Source organism: Scyliorhinus torazame, chromosome 5, assembly GCF_047496885.1.
Source record: "Scyliorhinus torazame isolate Kashiwa2021f chromosome 5, sScyTor2.1, whole genome shotgun sequence".
NCBI classification, from domain to species: domain Eukaryota; kingdom Metazoa; phylum Chordata; class Chondrichthyes; order Carcharhiniformes; family Scyliorhinidae; genus Scyliorhinus; species Scyliorhinus torazame.
The window spans coordinates 252,767,428-252,786,379 of NC_092711.1; the positions used below are offsets into that span (position 1 = coordinate 252,767,428).

At 43.1% G+C, this 18,952-nt stretch overlaps 1 protein-coding gene across 1 annotated transcript in view; it reads left to right on the forward strand.

Annotated features, from left to right (window-relative positions):
• The window catches only part of LOC140421042 (exocyst complex component 1-like), a 143,399-nt gene that overhangs the window by 110,012 nt on the left and 14,435 nt on the right, over window positions 1–18,952 (forward strand). The window contains exons 12-16 of the mRNA XM_072505352.1: window positions 74–181; window positions 1,320–1,402; window positions 3,888–4,131; window positions 10,201–10,384; window positions 14,896–15,095. Of these exons, the coding sequence (XP_072361453.1) occupies window positions 74–181; window positions 1,320–1,402; window positions 3,888–4,131; window positions 10,201–10,384; window positions 14,896–15,095 (819 nt within the window). The remainder of the gene's footprint in view (window positions 1–73; window positions 182–1,319; window positions 1,403–3,887; window positions 4,132–10,200; window positions 10,385–14,895; window positions 15,096–18,952) is intronic.

Consider the following 18,952-nt stretch of genomic DNA (forward strand, 5'->3'; position numbering starts at 1 on the left):
ATATGATTACAGTGAAAATATGTGGCTTTATTGTGTTTTTTAAAATTCCTCTTGTTTTTACCTCTCTTTAAAGATCATAGATCAGGTATTAGCAGAACTGGAACCCATATGCATTGCAGAGGAGGAATTTATCTCCAAATTCTTTATGTTGACAGAAGATACGTGCAGTGAACCTCCACAGGTTTTGTACTACTTATGTTCCAAATATTTACATATCTCTAATGGTTTCATAAATATACATTTTTTAAGTTAGAAATATGTTTTCTTTAATTGTTTGACTATATTTTAAACTACATAGAACTTTCATAATTTCATATACTCTCAAAAAAAACTGAGTCAATCCTTACATTGAAAAATATGGGGCGCTATTCTCCTCCCCCACACGCCGGGTGGGAGAATCACCGGGGCGCCGCGCGAATCGCGCCACGCCGTCCTGACCCCCGCACACGATTCTCCCACCCCCCACCCCCCCCCTGGAAACCAGCGGCGCGAGATTCGCACCGGGCCGCTCGGAGAACCGGCGAGCGGCGATTCTCCGGCCGGATGGGCCGAGCGGCCGCTACGACACGAAAGGTTCCCGCCGGGGCCGTCCTCCCCTGGTCGCTGCCGGCGGGAACGCTGGAGGGGGCGGCCTGTGGGGGGGGGGGGGGCTCCGATACGCCGGCCTCCCCCCCCCGGGCCAACCTCCTTCCGCGCGCGGCCCCAGAACACCAGCTCCATGTTGGTGAGGGGCCAGCGTGCTTAAGACGTTTCCCACGCATGCGCAGGATGGCGCGGCCCAACTGCGCATGCGCAGGATTGGGCTGCCCCAACTGCGCATGCGCAGCGCCCATTTGGCGCCGCGTAAGGACGCTGGAGCAGCGTGAATCGCTCCAGCGCCGTGCTGGCCCCCTATGGGGGCCAGAATAGGTCATGTCCGGGCCCTGTTTGCGCCGTCGTGAAACGCGACGGCGTTCACAACGGCGCGAACATTTGGCCTCAATATCGGAGAATCGCCCTTCATGGGATTTTACTTATTCAACAGTTTAAGTAAAAGCGATGGTATTTGATATTTTACTCTGGACCAAATGTTCAGCGTATTGGATGTGATTAACATCCTTTTTGGTGCGGACATTTATTGACAAACCTTTAATTTAAAAATGAGTGACATGCAGATATTGCTTTCTCCTGATCAATAACTACATCTGAAAAGAGTTTCTGAATGCCAGTAATCTATAAACTGCTATAAGCCCCTTTCATCATTGGCATTAGCTGAGGAGACATTGAGCTTCAAACCCACAATGCTACATCATTAAATTCAACCTTTGTTTTTCTTCTAGTTGCTGGGTAGTAAGAGTGATCTTGTTCTTATGGATAACCAAGAATCAACAGAGAGAGTACGGATTTATCGGAGTGCTGCAGAGTATGTATTAAATATTGTATTGTAGTGCTTTGCTTGGTACATTGAACAGGGGGCTGCTTTAGCTCAGTGGACTTGACAGCTGGTTTGTGATGTAGAGCAAGGCCAGCAGTGCGGGTTCAACTCCCATACCAACTGAGGTTATTCATGAAGGTCTACCTTCTTAACCTTGCCCCTTGCCTGAGGTGTGGTGATCCTCGGGTTAAACCATCACCAGGAAAGCAGTCTATGGTAATCTGGGACTACGGTGACTTTACAATCAAACTAACATTTTTGTTTGATTTACACTTTATTAGCTATTCATTAAGTAGATAAAGAATTGAGATCAGAGATATCAACGAATCAGTTATGCTCTAGATCCCATATACATGGATAAAGTACTGCAGTAAGCTTAAATGTATTATAATTTATTTATTCTACTCAATTATTTGATTTTGATAATCATGTTTTAAAGCAACAAGTGTTTTTTTTCTAGCATATATTTATACTAGTGTCTTCTCTGCCACCTAAATAATAAGACTGCTTTCAGCAGCTAGCTAATGGTAAAGGGAAAATCTGGATCAACAATTCAGTCCTATATGTATTCGCAGGGAAATAATTGTTTAAGTGTGGATGTTTTCCACTTAAACACTGTTTGAGGTATTCCAATTAATAACAATCTTCAATCCCCCACCGCATTCCTGTAATCCCACCCAACCCCCAGACACTAGAGCAATTTAACATGGCCAATCCACCTAACCTGCACATATTTGGACTGTGGGAGGAACTTGCCAACCCATATTGAAAGCCACCTCTTGAACTTGCATACTCATTGTATCAATCACAGATAAGGCCATCTCTAATTGCTTCCTTGTATCAATGTTACTCCTACCCTTCTGATCTCTACTTCCCTCTGCATCCTTACTTCCATGCTGACAGCACCGAGAACAACCACACTATTAAACGGGACTCTTTTTTCGGGCCTTGGCAAGGAAGGCCGCGCCGAAGCTGCATTTGCCTTATTTTCCTGCACGGAGGAGCTCCGCTCGCCAGTGCAAGAAGAGATAAGGGTGCCATTTTTAAGCGGCGCACCAATCTGTCACCCCCCCTCAACCCGAACCCCAGCACCCAACCTATCGATTAGGGGGTCCTCAGGCCCCCTTCACCATACTTTATAAAGGCAGGACACCCCTGGGCCCAATCCCAGCACGGGCAAGATGCCACTTGGAAACGTAGAAACATAGGAAATAGGAGCAGGTGGAGTCCATTCAGCCTTCGAGCCTGCTCTGCCATTCATTATAATCATGGCTGATCATTCAACTCAATAGCCTAATCCCGCTTTCTCCCCATATCCTTTGATTCTTTTCACCCTCAGTGCTATATCTAACTGCTACTTGAAAACATGTTTTGGCCTCAACTACTTCCTGTGCTAATGAATTCCATAGGCCGGCCACTCTCTGGGTGAAGAAATTTCTCCTCAGCTCTGTCCTAAATGGTCCATCCCATATTGTCAGTCTGTCACCCCTAGTTCTGGACATACCCATCATCGGGAACATCCTTCCTGCAGCTACCCTGTCTAGTCCTGTTAGAATTTTATAGAATTCTGTGAGAGCCCCCCTCATTCGTCTGAACTATTGCGAATACAATCCTAACCAACTCAATTTCTCCTCCTATGTCAGTCCTGCCATCCCAGGAATCAGTCTGGCAATGCCAAGGTGCCCATGTGACATCAGCAGTGCCAGGGTACCACCCTGCCCAGAGGACAACAACCTGGGGCCTCAGATCGACTGGGAGACCTCCCCCGTGTCATTCCATCTGGTCCATGTTTGTGGAGACCAGTGCTAAACGGCACCCGGCCGGGGTCTCCGAGGCTAGCGGATTTAATCCTGGACGCTGGATAGATCCGGCGTGGAGACATTCAACTGCTCATTTAAATATGCAAGTTACATCCCGCCATTGTCGGTGGGATCCAGACCACGACACCTCTTAAGGTTTACTGGCCGTATTACGGCCTGAGTCGGATGCGGCGCGGCCGATAGCTTGCTCCCCTTGAAACTGAATAACCACTGATCATTGTTACACTGGAGCTCTTGTGGAGAACTGGTTAGTTTCAGAAGCTCCAGGTTCGAGTCCCACTTCAAGACTTGATGACCAAAGAAAGGTTCATTCATAAACTTGAGTGTCAAGCTACACATCGTTCCAACACACAAATGGCTGGCGGCAAGAGAGGGAGAGACTCCTGGTCAGCCATGCTTGATGTGGAGTGGTACCACTCAAGCCATATAAACCTCTGCAACAGATTAGCGACCTGTTCCAGGAATAACTAGCTTTGGAAAACAGGAAAGTCTACCTTTGTACACCACTAGGTGTGGGAAGAGAAGTGGAATTATTACACGCCTGATGATCTTTCAACTGTATTAACACTACTTTTTATCTTACATTGAAGGTGGGTACAATATCTGATCAAAATATTTATGTTGCAGCTTTTGCTTATTTTGTTTTCTATTAGGCAGGAAGATTCTGGTATAAGCAGTAAAAGAAAAATGATGAGTGAAATTTTCAGTACTCTTGAACTAGATCTAAAAGCGTTTGTAAACCTATGTGATAAGATCAATCCTTCCAACTCCTTACACTTACTGGTAATAGTGAGCCAGAGAGCACTGATAGCTCAAGATTGTGATCCCTCTTCATTTCTCAAATCTACATTTGGAAACATTCTGGTGCATGTTAAACGCAACTTCGACAAATGCATTGTAAGTCATTAACATTTTGTTCTTGATTTTTGTTTAATTTGTCTGTGCATAAATCATCCAAAGGCAATAACTAATCCGATTTAAAAAGATATTCTGCTGTTTGTCACTTTTCCACATCCTCCCTGTATATGATGTAATTCTACTGTTGTTATCATGCTTTAACACCCTGATACTGTGGAATGCACCCCATTTATATTTGAGGCTGATTCTACAGCATCAGCAACAAGCTATGCACACAAGGCTAGTCTCTGAAGGTCATTATTTACATCCTGTTTGCAGGCCAATTAACTTCTCTAGATGGTTGGAGAAAGTCTTAAAAGCAAGCGATAAGTTCCTGGTCTGTGTAGGTATTTTGAACACACTCAATGCTTAAGCACAAAAAACATTGGTGGTCAGTAGTACTTTTATCATCACAGCTTCTAAAGTATTTGGACAAAATCACATGCACACTTGGGCATTTCTTGAGACAGTAGACTGTGCTGTTAACAGTCAAGGTTTTGTCACCTATTGTAAAGTAGCTATTAGATTTTTGTTCTACAATTATGAACTTTGATTTAACAAATAATCTTAAATTGAGAATTACTTGCATTTATCACAATGCATTTAAACAAATTATTTTGTTGCAACTAAATTAATCACAACTTGCTTATTTAAAAATAAATCACTTTCTTCAGGAAATATCTGCCAGTTGATACCTAGTGACTTAGTTTGTAACTAAAAGCATTTTCATTCATTCAAGGAATGTGGTCCTTGCCCAACTAGGCCAGCATTTATTTCCCATCCCTGATTGTCTTTGAGAAGGTGGTGGTGAGCTGCCTTCTTGAACCACTACAGTCCATGTGGTGTAGCTACATCTATAGTGCTGTTCGGGAGGAAATCCAAGGTTTTGCACCCCAGTGACATTGAAGAAACAGCAATATATTTCCAAGTTAGGATGGTGAGTTACTTGGAAGGGAACTTCCAGATGGTGGGGTTCTCATATATCTGCTGCCCTTGTCTTAGATGGTAGCAGTTGTGAGTCTGGAAATACTCTGTATGCTTCACCCGAAGTCTATGTCCTATGTTTTTCATGTATGGACTGTACGCAGAACAATACTTTTCACCGTAATTCGGTACACATGACAATAAATCGAATCTAAAGTGTCAAAAGGACTTGATGAGTTCCTGCCGTTCAGCTTGTAGATGGTACACACAGCACTTACTGTGTGTTGGTAATGGAGGGAGTAAATGTCTGAGGAATGCCAATCAAGCGGGCTGCTTTTGTCCTGGATGGTGTCAAGCTTCTTAAGTGTTGTAGGAGCTCCACTCATCCAGGCATTGGGAGAGTATTCCTTCACACTTCCGACTTGTGCCTTGTAGATTGTCATATCCTGAGGTACTAGGTCGACAAGGACAGTTTGCATCCGATGAAGGAGAAGGTACTGGCCGTCAAACAGGCTCTCATGCCTGAGGATTGGACCAAACTACAATTGTTCCTCGGACCCGTAAACTATTATGCCACATTCATCCTGAACTTTGCAACCATTCTAGCACCGCTGCAGACACTCCTTAAAAAATACCAGAACTGGGCAGGGAGGGCGCCACAAGAAGATGCATTTGCCACGGTGAAGGCACAACTGTCATTCTCAAGGCTGCTGATGCATTACGACCCTTCCAGGCTACTTTTGATCACATGTGATGGCTTCCCATATGGCATCAAGGTGGCGGAGGAGATGGGACAGAGAGGCCAATAGCCCACGCATTTGACTTATGCAGAATATCGGTACATTCAGATCAAGGAGGAAGGGCTGGCCGTCACCTTCACGGTCAAGAAGTTCCACTAATACGTTTATAGCAGCATAAATTTGCTCAATTTGTTTAAGGAGGACAGTGCAATCCCGCCAATAGTGTCGGCCTGGATACAGTAGTGCATGCTACTATTGGTGGCATACGAGTATGTGATCAAGAATCGCCCGGGGGCACAAATCACGCAGACAGATGTCTTGAGCCAACTCCCATTGCCAACAGCCCATCACCCCCCCCCCCCCCCCCCCACCCCTGTCTCCATGGTGGAAAATGAAGTCGCATTTGCATTGAATATTATGGACACCTTGCCAATCACAACGTCGCAGATTCGTGAGTGGACACAAAAGGACCCAATTTTAGCGAAGTTACAGCGAGGATAACAACAGCAGGGAAGACTGGCTGAGGAGCTGCAGGTTTTCATGACTAAGCAAGAGCCGAGCATGGAGGACAGCATTGTCCTGTGGGGTGCCTGTTTTAATGTTCTTGTTGGATGGCCTGATTTATATTACAAGAACACTTGCAGATAAGCTATAAACAATTTATTAACATTAACTGTGGGATAACCACATACAAAACAACAGATGAATAACAGTATGATCATGCACAAGCAACCTCTCTCTTCCAGCTCTTCAGTCAGTCTGAGGTCACCTGACTCTAACATTCACTTATATACGAATGAGACTCTTAGTGATCAGTCAGTGAATAATAATACAACCATGTATCACTACACCTGTGTTCTGGTCCCAAGCCAAAGCAGGAAGGCCCTATTGCAGGACCTGCACAATGAACACGTGGGAGTGTCTAAGATGATGCTTTCCAGGAGCCAAGACTTGATTGCGGTATCAAGCAGTTGGTACAAGAATACACCGCATGTCAAGAGCATCAAAAACTCCCAACAGCAGCATCTCTTCACCTTCGGGAGTGGCCAGTCTGACCCTAGGTATGGTTGCATGCTGACTTCCCCGGACCTTTTCAAGACTCGATGTTCCTGCTAATGTTCCTGGACACCCAGTCAAAATGGTTGGACGTCGATCGAATGCAGTCCATTACTTTGAGGACTACCATCAAGAAGTTGTGTCCTTTGTTCAGTACCCATGGTATCCCGGAAGTGCTCGTTACAGATAACAGCGCCCCTTTTACTGGTGAGGAATTCTCGCACTTCATGAAGTCGAATGGAGTAAAGCACATTTGGACCACCCCATACCACCTCTCTTCAAATGGCTTGGGTGAGCGGACAGTACAGATGTTTAAGAGGGGCATAAACAAGCAGACCATGAGGTCCATGGAGACAAAGTTGGTACGGTTCCTATTCAGCTATCGTACTGCGCCACACATAATGACCGGAATGGCACGGGGGGAACTACTGATGGGCCAAAGGCCCACCTTAGTCTGATATTGGCAGGAACGTGGAGAGGAGACAGGATCTCGAGAAACAATACCACAGCACCGTACATGTCCTGAACTACAGAGACAGTGCCCAGTGGATACCAGGGAATGTAGTGGGCATGGAACTGTACACAGTGAAAACCAGGAGCAGACGGTGCAAAAGCACATGGACCACCTTAAAGACAGGGATCCCGCACCAGGACCAGCCCCGCCGGATGTGTCAGCCCTCCTTTCCTCCTGCCTGTCACCCAAGGGCAAAATGGGCAACATCTCCCAGGGGCCAGGACACAGAGATGTGCAAGATGGAAGACTTAGGATCAGACATCGAGCCACAAGTGTCCATTGTCTCGAACTTCAGTTTGACCAGGGAATGATCGCCAGCAGCATCCCCAAGAGGATCATCATGGGAGCGACGCTCCCCAACACATTACACCCCCCGATGCAGCTCCCCAACCGCTGGATGTACAACTGCAGGTGAAGCGAAGATGGAGGCTTCCAGAGGAGCTTGCGGACTTCAGGGTAGAGGGGTGTAATAACGCCCATGAAACCCATGAGGACGACCAGATTGACCTCCCCGTGGGGCTCCTGGAATACAAGCTCCCCCGCTGAGGGACAGAGGCCTAACAACAGGGCTCATTAAAACCTACCAATAAAAGCTGGCCAGTTTGGGATCCGGCATCATCGGATGGTCCGGCTGGGACTAGATGTACTCGCTCCTATGCAGATTTGCCCTTAATTGCTGAACAAACCTTTCTGTTCAAATCTTTCTCAGAACTCCTGTGATTGTAATAGCCCTTTAACGTTTAACTGAACAAAACGCCCATGCAACAGTTTTGTCTCTCTGCCCTCTCTGCAAAATTGCACTTTTTACTCATCCAACATCACTCCCAGCTGCCAAAGGATTTCCTTCTCTTCATTTTTTAAAATTATAATATCAAGTGCAAAAAGTGCTTTTCAGTTTTTTAGAAGTCCAGACGAACAGTCCCACCCATAAAATCTGCCCAGTCAGCCCCAGCTGCTCGTGCCTTTGTTTCAGGTGTAAACGTTTTACACCTTTCTCTTCACTTGGGCTCCCTGACCCCATGGTAAACAAGCCACATAGGCTTGTTGTCAGATGGAAATCAGCACATCACATGACCATTTTACACTTGCAGTAAAAAGATATGTATCCTCGCTTGTGCTAGCCCGTGTTTCAAATTCTACGCCGTTTTTTGGATCTTCACGTTCAGTTTTTGAATGGTTGCCCACAGGTTTTAGGATTTGGGGTTTACTAGCTTTTGGATGAAAATCTATTTCCTAAATGCCAGCTCTACTCCGTAACCTTTCAATGGCAAGGACTTTTAAACTGTCCCAAGGATTTGAATGTGGACATTTTCTTAGTAATATAGCGCTGTAAACGACAAGAAACCCTGCATTGAAATGTTTAAGTTACTTCTAGGGATCAATTTCGTTCCCCACTTCCACTTTCTACTTGTCTTTGGGTTGATCACAGAATCAGACTCCCAAGTTTCTGACCCCAAGGACCAGATGAGGAGATGTCGAATGACTCTCCTCTCTGTCCTCTCCTCTTTTTTTTGTTTGAAAAGAATATACTTAGGTAATTTTGACATTTTGAATTCTCCCTCTGTGTACCTGAACAGGTGCCGGAGTGTGGCGATCAGGTGCTTTTCACAGTAACTTCATTGTAGTGTAAATGTAAGCCTACTTGTGACAAGAAAGATTATTACTTGCCAATTCAGTCAGCGTTAACTGTTTATGCACTGTGATCATAAAAGAACCAACAGGTTTGCTTGAGTTTATCAAAGAAAGTTTAGCTTTATAATTGAACTGGTCGAAGTAAAATAATAAAATACCCATCTAATTTGCACACCCACTACACACAAAAGCACAGATTACAGAGTGAGGAAGGATAGATTGGCCAAATTAGAGTCCATCAAAAAAGTAAAAGATTGTACAGTCTGTAGGTTAGTGAGCCAGCACACTGAACTTGTTGGTCTTGACACTTCCCATTTAAAGGTATTTGACTGCGTTGGTTGTTCTTCGCCAACCAATAGTGCTTTGTTGGATTCTTTTAAGAAAAACCTGCCTTCAGCAGGGCATCCCTAGATGATAAGCAAATAGACAAGCTATGATATATTAAATAAACGGAAGACTTTTTAGATTGCAGTTTACAGTCTAACTCAGAAATTGTAATTGAAAGTTTACTAAAACTATTACAAGCTCACAAAGATTACATTTTCATCTTAATGTAATTATCTAGGTGTTCTATTTAATCATTCCACAGATACATTGGCCGAATATATTAAGATTCATTAATGTAATTTGACATTGTCAATAAAAAATCAGATTGTTCAAGTTTATATTTACTGTTTTTGAAAATGAGAGAAAATAATTGCACGTGTGAGATTAAAGAAAAGGATAATTTCAATGAAAAGCCATTTTTTTAAAGTCCAAAATTGCAAGAATTCAAGAAAACAAGCAAGCAACTTTTAAAAATGTAAAATCAAGCTAAACAATAATCCATAATGTTTACCAGTGCAATAGAATGTGTTTTTTTAAATAAATTTAGAGTACCCAATTCATTTTTTCCAATTAAGGGGCAATTTAGCATGACCAATCCACCTACCCTGCCCATCTTTGGGTTGTGGGGGCGAAACCCACGCAAATACGGGGAGAATGTGCAAACTCCACACGGGCAGTGACCCAGAGCCAGGATCGAACCTGGGACCTCGACGCTGTGAGGCAGCAGTGCTAACCACTGCACCACCGTGCTGCCCCTAGAATGTGTTCTTAATGAAGTTGACATTAAAATGTGTTAGAAAGGCATCAAACGTATGGAAGACTGTTTTTACTCTACATAATTATGAGTCACCCCCATTTTCTTTTATTTTAATTCAGTCCGCTTTGTGCAAGCAAATAGAAGAAGCTAAGGTCCCAAAGAAGACTAAGATTGGTATTCTGCCATTTGTAATTGGATTTGAAGAGTTTGTAACTGTTGCTGAAGCTATCTTTAAGAATGCTGAGAGAAGAGGTGATCTGGATAAAGCTTATAATAAAGTAATTGCAACAGTCTTCACCAGTAGTAAGTAAACATCTTCCAGGAGGAGCTACAAAGGCAACATTGAAAAGCTGAATTGCTGTTGTCCCGTTATCCAGCCTTGCTATATGAAACACGGGGAATGAGAGAGTGAGCGCACGATCACCAAATCCGTCTTATTGGCCATATCCTCTAAATGAACTTCAAACCAATGGATTGCTTGGTCCAACACTTAATCTGTCATTCACGCAACATGGAACCCTCTGATGCAATGGTGGGCAACCTGCGGCCCAGGGGCCATATATTGCCCATCAGAGTTATGAGTGCGGCCTATGAGCCATTTTTTTGACCGTTGCCCATGTGCAGGGTTGCCAAATTGCACTGGTTTCTGTCCGCGTCGTTCTTTTCCTACCAGTATGACTAAAGTGATACGCATGTAAAACAAGGGCACGTGCAATGAGGTTCGTGCTGATTGCACACAACCTTGACTATGTAAATATTACTTTTGTTTTTACCATTTGCAGCTGATAGCTCTATTAATATAAGAGTGTTTAAGCATTTGCTATAACTTGTTTTTTAAACTAGACTAGCCTAGGTTGCCTTTCACTGCTCTAATGTTATATCAAGAGTGTGTTCCTATATTTTGTAAAGTGGATGTAAATTGTTACAATGTCTAGTCTTACTCATCACATTATGCACACTACCATTGTCATTGTGAATAATTTATTAGGTCGCACCATACGACTCGAAGCAACAAAGGGTTTTGATGGCTTCCCTATCCGGATTGGAGCCCTTAATTGGGCCTCTGATATTGGGCCTCTGGTGGGCGCATTACAGGCGCCAGCTGCCACTCCCAGTGGCACTGACAGACAGTGGAGAGTTGCCGTCCACCGGGCGAGTGATGCCCGGTGGATCTTCTGTGATTAAGTGAGTCCAGATACCATGGACAAGATTCTTTGGTCTCCACGCAGCATGTTTCAAGGCGGCAGGAGGCAGCACACCGTTGGCCGGTGGCAGGATCTTCTGGTCCTGCCGCCGTCAATGGTAGTTCAAATTGCATCCACCCCACACTGTCAGGAAACCCGCGGTGAGGATGCACTGTCAGCGAGGCTGGAAGATCCCACTGGCATGAACAGCCAAGATCTCGCCCCATGTTCCCTGCCCAACAAAGCTGCATTACATCTAACTCAATGAGCGACATTGGAAAGAAATTATTAGAACAACAATGGGACACACTTAAAAGGAAAATATCTATTCTGCTGAAAAATAAGAACATCTAAACACTAATGAGTCACTTTGGATGAATAAAGACAAAAATTGAGGGTAAGGAAAGAAAACACTCGCATAGGCAGCAATAGAGCGGCATAACAAAGGTGATGACAAAGAGATTTGAGGAGAAGTCAAACAATTAGGAAGGCAAAAGTTTATTTATCAAGAACATAAAACAAAACAATAAAATATATAGGTAAATCAATTTACAGGTAAATAAAGAGAGGAATGTCAGGCTGGGAATAGGGCTACTTATGATGGACAGGCAATGTTAAAAGAATTGACAAAAAGATTAAATAATTACTTTGCTTTGGTATTATCATTAAACAGGATAGGCAGACACGACATTGGATGATGAGTTAGCTGTATTTAAAATAAAAATCAGAGAAATATTAAACTAATCAAACTTAATGAGGATAAAATCCATGTCTGGATAGATTGCATCTACACATTTTAAAAGAATCTAGGAAAGACTTAGCAAAGCCAATACTACTTTTGTGAGGGCCACGAAGAATCCAGCACGAGTTGACGGATAGAAAGAATTAACATTTATTTACAATAACATATAAATACAATAGCAGGGGCAGCACAGTGGGTTAGCACTACGGCCTCACGGCGCCGAGGTCCCAGGTTCGATCCCGGCTCTGGGTCACTGTCCGTGTGGAGTTTGTACATTCTTCCTGTGTTTGCGTGGGTTTCGCCCCCACAACCCAAAAATGTGCCAGCTAGGTAGATTGGCCACGCTAAATTGCCCCTTAATTGGAAAAAATGATTGGGCACTCTAAATTTAAATATATATATATACGATAGCAGCAGCAACTGCCTTGCTGCTCACTCCTCTCTAGCTGGTTCCAAACTGGCCAGCATTATTTATGCAGGGAATCTGCTAATGATGTCTCCGCCCCCCCCCCTCATTGGGGAAGCTCATACTCCCAAAGGATTGTGGGATTTCCATTAGTCCCCAGCCAGTGGTAAGCAGGCAGGTTATAACAACTACAGAATTGTTACAGTTAATTTGAGATCGGTATTAAATGGGATTTTATAGGATTGACTAGGTTCTGACTGGTCAGAATACTGGCAGGGAATCCCCAATTGTTCTGTGGTGGAGGCCCGATGGAATCAAGTGCCCTTCTGGCATTTAAGTGGCCACCACATGGCGATTAAGGTGCGTAGCATTACAACTGTCTCCTGTCGAGAGCTGCTAGCTCTTTGCCGCCAGCAAGAGTGGTGACAGCTGGCAAAAATGCATCACTAGAGGTCCAGGAATTATGGGACCCCAGATCAAAGTTGAGTGAAGGCAGGATGAAGATGATGGGAGTGGAGGAGTTAGGGGTTATTGGAGGCATGGGGGTAGAGGGGGGGATAGCTATCAGTGGTCCTGTGGCACCCCTCCCCCATCCCATCCTAATGCTGAAGCACAAAGTACTATAATCCCTGATCCATCATTAAATTGTGGTGGGCTCAGGGATAGTGGGTGTCAAAATGCCCACCAGTGGCCAGGAATCCCTGTCATCCCTTTCGTCCTTCGATTTAATTTAAGGTAGCTTTTCCACTCATAAATGATTAAGCAGCCCTAGCCATCATGTTTTCTGTTGTGGCGGACTGCATTAATACCTGCTCATAGTGTCAGGAGACCGGTGGATAACTAATCTTATAACTATGTATAATAAAGGAAATAGGACGTATTAAGGAACTTTAGAGCAGTTGTCTTAATATCGGTAGTGCGGAAAATAATGAAAGTGAATTCCTACAATAGGAGGAAATTGAACAATATCTGGCAACCAAAAACACAACAAAAGGGAAAGTCTTGCTTGATTTAACCTTGTTGAATGTTCTGAAAAAAGAAAGAGAACGGACAAAGATAATGCATGTAATTTATCTAGATTTTCAAAATGGCTTCAATAAGATACCATATAGTAGACTAATAGGTTTAGTAAGAGAATGCAGAATGAGGGAACAGGTAACTGAATAGATAGCTCACTGACTTCATGACAGAAATTAGAGATTAAGGGCACAGGGTAGTTATTCAGAAGGTGAAAAGTGATGATCCACATGGATCAGTGCTGGCATCACAGTTGTTGCAATTTATATTAATTATTAAAACTTCGGAAATATTTCTGAATTTGGAGATGACACCAGACTGGGGAGTAGTCAATACTGAGGAGGACTGCAGCAGATTACAAAAAAATATGACAAACTTGCAGAATGACATAATTGGCAAATTAACTTCAAACAGATAAATGTACGGTATTACATTTTGGCAGAAAAACTAAGGAGGTTTCACATTTAAAAATTAGAATATAATTTGGGTAAATAAACAAATAGATCTGGAAGTATAAATACAGATCACTAAATGTAGAATACTTTTATTAGTAGTTTAACAAGGAGATAATAACCCAACCAAGGAGTAGGATTTATTTCGAGACAAATTTGAAAACGAAAGAGATTATGCTAAATCTGTAAAGAGCCTTGGTTAACCCACATCTGGAGTACTATGTACATTTTGGATCACTATATTATTAGAAAGATATAGAGTCACTGGAGAAGGTACATAAAAGATTCATCAGAATGAAATAAGAAATGTAGGGGTGTACCTATGAGAAGGTGAATAATAGTTTGGATCTCTTTTCTCAAATAAAATGTTTTAAGAGAGGGTGGAGGAAATGGGTCCACTTGTGGGGAAGAACAAAACTAGAGGCCATCAATGTAAGATAGCTACGAAGAAATCAAACACAAAATTCAGAAGAAGCTTCCTTAACCAGAGAGTGGTGAGAATGTGCAACGTACACAGGGAGTGATTAAAGCAAGCAGTGTAGATGTATTTCAGAAGAGGTTACATATAAGCAAATGAAGAGGAAGAAATAGAGAGTTACACAGATAGAGTTAGATGAGGAAAGATCACAGCGCTGAGGACCTGGGTTCAATCACGGCCCCAGGTCACTGCCCCTGTGGAGTTTGCACATTCTGAACGTGGGACAGTGGGTCTCACCCCCACAACCCAAAAGGTTGGCCACGCTAAATTGTCAAATATGTAATTAACAAGAAGACAAATTTTGAATAACATACATACAACTTTTATAGGTTAATTAATTTGATCACACGTACTCATCAGAATGGCAGAATAAATATGCTTCTCACCTTTCAATACATAAAATCTTCTGTCTAGAAACTGCTTAAAAAAAAAATCCAGCCATTTGAATCTGTCCTCTTGTCATTATTATCATTGAGTACTTTTCTGATGTTCTCAGATTTCTTCATCTACTGTTTAATTTATCTTACATTTCAAGTTGAAAATATTGCCTCAATGAATCTGAAGACCCCACCGGATGTGGTTATAATGGAGAATTTTCATCACATTTACTGCTTCCTTTCCGAATTGAAAATCCACAGTCTTGAAGATCGAAAAAAAGAAGCCGCCCAACAATATTCAGAACACCGTGATCTCTATGTTACTAAATACCTGGGGCAGCCTTTGGAGAAACTAAATGTTTGTACCTTGCCTTATTTATCTTTACAAGCAATTTGAAGAAATATAACTGATATTGGCAGTTTAAAATTACATTGTTGGCTTGCGTTTGTGATAAAAAGATCAGGCCAGATCTCCATGCTTCTATTACCCAAGTTTAAGGGATAATTGATGTCAAACTAAAATGTTAACTTGAATCTTTAAGGTAGGTCCGACAATTAGACACGAGTCTGACCAGAAATAGGAGTATACACAATTCGCCCCTGCTGCTCTATTTACTCGATTGGCGTTCCAAGTTCAAGCTCCCTAAAATGCATGTGAATTCCAGAAGTAGCGATGTCTCTGTTAAGAATTTACCTATAAATGAAGATGGGGAGAGGAGTGGTCTTTAAGGGGCAGATACTATGCCGCTTTTATTGAAGCGTTTGCCAATATTTAAGGAGGTTAATGTTGGGAAGAGGAACTGGAGCCAGTACTGAACTGGACTAGCCATATTAATACTGAGGCTACCAGAGAATGTTAAAGACGAGGAATCCTATGACAAATAACTCACATGAGCTCCCTAAGCCTGTCCACCACGTGCAAGGCACAAGTCAGGAATATAATGAGATACTCTCCAGTTGCCTGGATGAGTGCAGCTCCAACAACACTCAAGAAGCTCGACACACCCAGGACAAAGCAGCCTGCTTGATTGCTCTCCCTTTCACAAACATTCAATCCTTCCACCACTGACGACCAGTGACAGCCGTGTGCACCATCTACCAGATGAACTGCAATAACTCACCAAGGTTCCTTCCAAATCCATGACCACTATCATCTCGAGGGACGAGCAGCAGATACCTGGGAACGCCATCACCTGGAGGTTCCCCTCCCAAGTCACCACTCCGAGTTGGAAATTTAGCACCATTCCTTCACTGTTGCTGAGTCAAAGTCCTGGAACTCCCTCCCTAACAGCACTGTGGGTGTACCTACACTTCAGGGACTCCAGTGGTTCAAGAAGGCAGCTCACCAGCTTTCTGATGGGCAACTAGGGCTGGGAAATAAATGCTGGCCTAGCCAGCATTGCCCATATCCTGTAAATGAATACATTTTTAAAAAGTAATGCAGCTAAATGTTATAATTTAGGGGACCCCCTTGGAAATTGATAGACATAGGTCCCCAAAGAAAATTGCCTGCTGTAAATGGAAGGAAGTTGCTCCATGCATCACCCCAATACCATCATTTTGTGTAAATGAAGCAATTGTGGGATAATACTTTATGATACAAGTGTACCACGTCTACAAGTTTCCGTTTGTCCATGTTGTTACCTCCTCAAAGAATTCTGTGATTAGTCAAACACAGTTTCTCTCTCACAAAACCATGTAGACTCTGCTTGATTGCATTAAGATTTGTCTATGTGCCCTGCTATATCGCCTTAATAATAGATTCTAACGTTTACTCTTTGATCGATGTTAGGCCAAATGTCCTGTAGTTTCCCACTTTACGTCTCCTTCCTTGAGTAGAAGAGTTACAATTGCTAATTTCCAATGTGATGGGACCTTTCCTGAATTTATGGAATTTTGAAAAATTACAACGAAAGCATGTGATATCTCTCTTATATTTTAAGATCTTAGGATGGGGGCCAAGGGGACTTATTAGTTCAAATAATTTCCTCAGTACCCTTTCCTTGGTGATTATATTTGTTTCAAGTTACTTCCTTCCTTACACATCTTTGTTTACAAATATTTCTGAGATGTTATTTGTGTCTTCTACAATGAAAACAGATACAAAAAATCTGTTCAATGCTTCCCGCATTTGCGTATTTCCCATTGTTAATTCCCCAGACTCACCAGCGAGAGGAACAATGCTCACCTTAATTACTCTTTTCCTTTTTAAATACTTACTGAAATTCTTACTATCTGTTTTTATATTTCTAGCTAGCTTTCACTCATTTCTCCATTATTTTTTAGTCATTCTTTGCTGGTTTTTAAATTCTTTTTTAAAATAAATTTAGAATACCCAGTTATTTATTTTTTCAATTAAGGGGCAATTTAATATGGCCAATCCACCTAACCTGCACATCTTAGGGTTGTGGGGGTGAAACCCATGCCGACACGGGGAGAATGTGCAAACTCCACACGGTCAGTGACCCAGTGCCGGGATTCGAGCCCGGGTCCTCAGCGCCGTAGTCCCAGTGCTCACCACTGCGCCGTGTGCCGCCCACTGTTTTTTAAATTCTGCGCAATCTTCTGACCGACCACTAATTGTTACAGAATTGTTCATTTGATACTATCTTTAATTTCCTTAGCCACAGATAGTGCATCCTTCTCAAGTCTTTCTTTCTCACTGGAATATATCTTTGCTGAGTGTTATGAAATACCTCCTTAAATGTCTACCACTGCACCTGATCCTACACTTTAACCTAATTTCCCAGTTCACTTTAGCCAACTCTGTTTTCATACCCTTGTGATTGTCATTATTTAAGTTTAAAATACTAGCCTCAGATCCACACTTCTCAACTTCAAACTGAATGCTAAATCCAATCATGTTATGATCACAGCTACCTACAAAGAACAAAGAAAAGTACAGCACAGGAACAGCCCCGTCAGCCCTCCAAGCCTGTGCCGACCATGCTACCCGTCTAAACTAAAATCTTCTACACTTCCTGGGTCCGAATCCCTCGATTCCCATCCGATTCATGATTTGTCAAGATGCCCCTTAAACGTCACTATCGTCCCTGCTTCCACCACCTCCTCCGGCAGCGTGTTCCAGGCACCCACTACCCTCTGTGTAAAAAACTAGCCTTGTACATTCCCTCTATACCTTGCCCCTCGCATCTTAAACCTATGCCCCCTATTAATTGACCCCTCTACCCTGGGAAAAAGCCTCGGACTATCCACTCTGTCTATGCCCCTCATAATTTTGTAGACCTCTATCAGGTCGCCCCTTAACCTCCGTCGTTCCAATGAGAACAAACCGAGTTTATTCAACCGCTCCTCATACCTGCCCTACAGACCTGGTAAATCTCTTCTGCACCCTCTCTGAAGCCTCCACATCCTTCTGGTAGTGTGGCGACCAGAATTGAACACTATACTCCAAGTGTGGCCTAACTAAGGTTCTATACAGCTGCAACATGACTTGCCAATTCTTATACTCAATGCCCCGGCCAATGAAGGCAAGCATGCCATATTCCTTCTTGACTACCTTCTCCACCTGTTACCCCTTTCAGTGACCTGTGGACCTGTACACCTAGATCTCTCTGACTTTCAATACTCTTGAGGGTTCTACCATTCACTGTATATTCCCTACCTGCATTAGACCTTCCAAAATACATTACCTCACATTTTTCTGGATTAAACTCCATCTGCCATCTCTCCACCCAAGTCTCCAAACGATCTAAATCCTGCTGTATCCTCTGACAGTCCTCATCGCTATCCGCAATTTCACCAACCTTTGTGTCGTCTGCAAACTTACTAATCAGACCAGTTACATTTTCCTCCAGATCATTTATATACTACGAACAGCAGAGGTCCCAGCACTGATCCCTGTGGAACACCACGAGTCACAGCCCTCCAATTAGAAAAGCACTCTTCCATTGCTACTCTCTGCCTTCTATGACCTAGCCAGTTCTGTATCCATCTTGCCAGCTCACCCCTGATCCCCTGTGACCAGTATTTTTGTACCTGTCTACCATGAGGGACCTTGTCTATATAGACAACATCCGCTGCTCTACCTGCATCAATCATCTTTGCGACCTCTTCGAAAATCTCTATCAAGTTAGTGAGACACGACTTCCCCTTCACAAAACCATGCTGCCTCTCGCTAATACGTCCATTTGCTTCCAAATGGGAGTGGATCCTGTCTCGAAGAATTTTCTCCAGTAATTTCCCAGCACTGAC